The 4990-nt window shown below is 39.6% G+C and overlaps 1 protein-coding gene across 1 annotated transcript in view; it reads left to right on the top strand.

The window, feature by feature from the left end:
- Positions 1 to 3760, top strand: part of DSCC1 (DNA replication and sister chromatid cohesion 1) — a 15122-nt gene extending 11362 nt beyond the window's left edge. Inside the window, exons 7-9 of the mRNA XM_009321688.1 lie at positions 977 to 1131; positions 1703 to 1851; positions 2655 to 3760. Of these exons, the coding sequence (XP_009319963.1) occupies positions 977 to 1131; positions 1703 to 1851; positions 2655 to 2763 (413 nt within the window). The 3' untranslated portion in view covers positions 2764 to 3760. The remainder of the gene's footprint in view (positions 1 to 976; positions 1132 to 1702; positions 1852 to 2654) is intronic.
- The last annotated feature ends 1230 nt before the right edge of the window (positions 3761 to 4990 follow it).

Genomic DNA, 4990 nt, shown 5'->3' on the forward strand with positions numbered 1-4990 from the left:
CTGCCCAGGGAAGTGGTTGAGTCACCATCCCTGGAAGTATTTAACAGACGTGTAGATGTGGCGCTTAGGGACATGGTTTAGTGGGCATGGTGGTGTTGGGTTGACGGTTGGACTCAATGATCTTAGAGGTTTTTTCCAACCTTAATGATTCTATGTTTCTATGAATTCAGCTTGCCTGAAGTAGACATCTGCCTTTGGTCCCTTGAACTGCACCACAAGATCCATTGATTGCTTTGATGAAATCTCCATTGCCCGTCTCACATACAGACATAATATTTCAGTGCCTTAATCTCAATCTGAATTCTTCCCCACAGTTGCTTTCATCTTACCTTTGGCTGAAGTAGGAGTTGCACTCAACCTTAAAGAACATAGGAAAGTAGTTGGAGTGACACAGATTGTCATCTTAGTATATTTAGGCAGGTTGCACAAGGAACGAGTTTGAATTGCAGAAAGTCCAGATGGCTGAAAAAGTGGAAGGGTTTATGCCTGACATTGTTCAGAGAATTTTAGCCAAGTCACTGTGAAAGAAAATAAATTCTCATTATTCCCTTCACCATCTCGTATTATAAGGATGATTAAGGAAGTGAAAGTTTTGTTTAATTGTTCAACTGCAGGCAGCAAACATTTTAATACAAGCCATTCAGAAATAGGAATGAAAGCTGTAGGAGAATCAGTGTTAGTGTGAAAGGGGAAAAGATGGGAGGCAAATACATTTATTGATATGAATGAATACGTACTGTAGCTGGGGCAGAGCTGCACACACACACAATATTCTGCTTAATTTGTTCTTGAGAATGAGAAGATACCGTCATTTATCCAAAGTAATGTCAAGTCAGGTTACTCCCTGAGGAAAAGAAAAAAAAAAGGATACTTGGTTTGTAGAAGACTGTAGAACAGAATGGAAATACGAGGCTGTTCTCTGTTCTTTTATCAAAAAGCAAGAACCCAGGATAACCTGTTTTTTGTTTCTCAGCAGGGGAGGTTTACTTTGAAATGCATGAAGATAAAATATGCAGAGCTATAGCACAAATGCTTTTGCAAAATGCAGTTAAATTCAATCTATCAGAGTTTCAAGAAGTCTGGCAACAAAGTGTCCCTGAAGGGATGACAACAAGGCTTGATCAGCTTAAGGTAAAAACATAAAGAAGTATGGATTCTTTCATGAGTAGGCTGTTAACTGACTTGTGTCATATGTGGATTTTATCGATTAATGGGGATTGATGGTGTTATTTCTGTCAGCTTTTGAGTTAAAGTACATCTTACGGCATCCTCTATGAGCATCAGTAGTCTGGATTCATGACAATTTGGGTTTCTGTAAGTCTGGCATGTTTCACCGTTTGAAGAAAAGTTTCAGCTGTACAGCTAAGACTTGTAAATATAACTAGAACAGAAGCTGAAGCTATTGTCGAGCAGATTGTAGTGACAGCCAGTAAAGTAGCAAGCACTATGGAAATCCTTCTGCTCAAAGGAGGCAGAGAGATCTTGGGACTTAATGGATTTCCCCCTCCCTTCTTGTCATAAAGCAAATGATAAATACTGCCTGTAAAACAGCGCCTTCGTGATACTTTTTCACTTTGCCTCTAGCAGTGCAGTTTTAGAAGGCTTTGGAGGTGCAAAGGGCAACTTGTATGGATTATTGCCAGAAAGAAGGAAGTTTAATTGTTTTGTCTTTACTTAACATTTTCTCTCTGCTGATCTACAGGGCTTGGCTCTTGTGGATAAAAGCTCAAGACCAGAGACCATCTTTCTGCTAAAAGTAGAAGACTTACCCGAAGACAATCAGGAGAGATTCAACAGCTTGTTCAGCATACGGGAAAAGTGGACAGAAGTGGATATTACCCCTTATATACAGTAAGGATAGATTTCTTTTTATTAAAATATAATTAGTGTTATATTCTTCCCTTTCTGCATAGGTGACTTCTTATCAGCTATGATTGCCTCAAATACTATACTTTCCATTTTAAATGAATACAAATTCTGTATGAATAGAATCCCCACCCCTGGGAACTGTAGCTATATTCATTGGATTTAAACTTGCGTAAAAAGCTGGTCCTACTGAATTTAAATGGGCGATAACTCTGTCTTATTTGATTGAGGCAGACTTAACTCAAAGGATAAACCTCCTGACATTTATAATCAGTCTCCGTATTTACAATACAAGAACTATCAAGCAATAGTGATTCCTGTACTGCGTCCTTTGTTCTTGTGGTGGTTAACACGTACACTACAGTGCTACCTGGAAGGCCCAGCCAGGACACCTGTCAGCAGATATAGATGGTATCCCAGAAGTGACTGCATCAAACCTTTATGAGTGGCTCTAAATTTACTGTAATATAATTAAGTAGTTCCAAGCTAATGGTTTTGCTAGATTGAAAACCCTTTAGAGAGTAGTAATAATAAAACCCAACCAAGTCCCCCTAAAAAACAAAATCCTTGTTTCTGAAGTAAATGATGTAGTTCTGCCTGTTGCTTAAATGTCAAGCTGAGTTCTAAACTTTAGGTAATGTAAAGCATTATGTGACACTTACAATAGTATTTTTTTTTCTCTCAATACCCTAATCCAGTTTATTGCTATATTTACAAGTATTTCCCAGATTCATTTTGTATGAGAATATCTCTTAACACCAATGTCATCTGCTTTATTTCCTCTATAGAGACTTATGTGCAGAGAAGCAAACAGTTGGTGCTCTTCTGACAAAATATGCTCGCTCCTCAATGCAGAATGGTGTTAAAGTTTATAATTCTAGAAGACCCATCTCATAACAAGAATTGTTTTAAGAACTGAGAATACTGAATGGAGTAAGAGTGAATGTTGCTTGTTGCTGCCTTCTGAGGAAAGGAGTTGTCAACAGATACTATACAGTGTTCTTGAGTTCAAGCAGCTAAACTTCTTGAATGAGTTCTGTTTTCTGCTCAGCTAAGTAGAATGTGAGGGCCCTTGCCTCTTCTAAGAAACTATAGTGTCAGCAGCCCTTGCCCTTCTTCCTCCACCCCTCTTCCTCTTCCTTTATGTCTGTAGTTATGCCAGGAGTCAAGCCCCTTCTTGAATACACTTTAGCTGTCTATCCATAAACTGAAGTCTGACATTAAAAATTAAAACCTCCTTGATAAGAATTGAATCAATTGGATTGATTTCAACAGCAAAATGGAGTGCTTAGTCTTTTGCCCATTAGTGAGCATTCTTAAATTAAGATTTTGTTGCAGTGTTGACATTTTGAATACTGCAGACCTTGACAAGCACATGAACAAATTATTCCTGACTGAGACTACACTAGTCTTAATTTTGGAAGGTGGTTCTTCTTGTGGTCGTGTCTGTGAATAACATTGGCACAAGCTCTTGACACTTTAACACTTGGCAGAATTGCCTTTTAAATATTACAAAAAAACCAAATTGCAATCAAGTGTGAAGATATGAGAGGACAGTTGGACGTTGTGTTATGAATTTCCTATAAACTGCCATTAGAACGTAGCTGATGTAAAATTAATGTTTTACAGGAGACTACCTTGGCTTTTCAAAGAGAGCTTGTAAAACTTGGTAATATGATTATTTTTTTTTTAAAACTTTGTTAGGCAAAAAACTGCGCACAGAAATTGTCTCTTGAAACTTAGGGTGGAATATTATTCTGTGTTAAGCAATGAAACAGGATTTTTTTTTATGATATTGTCATGAAGTGGAGTGCCTGAAATTGAAATTTTATAATCATTAAAAAGGATTGTTTGCATGTCAGTGAACCAGAGCTCAATATTAGGCATTTTTCAGATTTTTTTTTTTTTTTAACTTAACAGTTGTAGGGTTTTTGATGCAGCAAATGCTTTTTGTATAAAACTCAGATGTAAGGTATGCAAAACTTTGGAATGGCTAGCATGCCCAGTGTCGGGTGAGTGGGGAGAGGAGAGAAACTATACATCAAATGTAGCTCTTAAGATGGATGTGTGCATCCTTGGAATTCTGTTATAGTTAAAAAGCAGAATAAAAACTACTTCCTGAGCTCCGCTTATTCCTGCCCACTGATGCAAGATCAATTCCGTGTATTCCACACGTCTGCAGTGTACGAGTGTGGTGTTTGACCCGGCTGGCTTGTCATGGCTCTCTGCCGGGAAGAATTGCCTTGTTCACTGTCTGGATTCGCCAGCCGTGGTCCTTTCAATAGCACTGGAAGGTTCCCTCTCAGAGAGATCTCACCAGCCGTGGTCCTTTCAATAGCACTGGAAGGTTCCCTCTCAGAGAGATCAACGGTAACACGAATGTGAGAGCCTTGGAAAGAACTTCCATTGCAGCATATAAGGTTCCTTAGTTGAAACACCAAGACAATTAATAGTGTTGTAGTCTGTGATACAACATTGTATATTTACATTGGGTTTTAAGTATTGCATGAGTGGAGCTGTGTCATAACACCAAGGTAATGATTGAGGTTTATCTAAATTATTTTTGCCTGTGTGATCATTCTACATGTTCACAGTGCTTCTGATTTGTTTTCTCGAGACATTCAAAATGAGACGATGCTTTAAATTTCAAGAACTGCTGATGCTGAAAGGGCTAACTCCATTAGCTGCTTTGATGCAAGCATTTATTTATTGTAATGTAAAATAGATAAACTAAAACTTCCTTATGATAGAACAGATCCTCGTTATGAAGAAACTTCATATTGTGTCCTGATACTGCAACTAAAGATGCTCCACAGCACACCTGGGGTGGGAGGGAAGAGGTCGTTGGACCCCGTCTCATCTTGTGGCCCTGTGCCATGTTTCCAGCAGCATCGTTACTCTTAAATCCTTTTTTGATTCAGAAGCGAAGACCGCTGCGTGTCGGTGTCTTCCTGGGAGTCTGCGTTGGGTGCGCCCCCGAGGCCGGCCCCCAGGGGAGCTCAGGTACACTCGGTTTGCGCATGCAAGCAGATGGAGCCTTCGTCCGTCGCTCCTGCAAATGCCGGTAGCGAGAGGCTCACGCGTGCGTAAGGCAGCAGTAGCGGGCGCAGCCGGGGATCCGGCT

This window comes from Pygoscelis adeliae, unplaced genomic scaffold (genome assembly GCF_000699105.1).
Source record: "Pygoscelis adeliae isolate BGI_AS28 unplaced genomic scaffold, ASM69910v1 Scaffold111, whole genome shotgun sequence".
NCBI lineage: Eukaryota > Metazoa > Chordata > Aves > Sphenisciformes > Spheniscidae > Pygoscelis > Pygoscelis adeliae.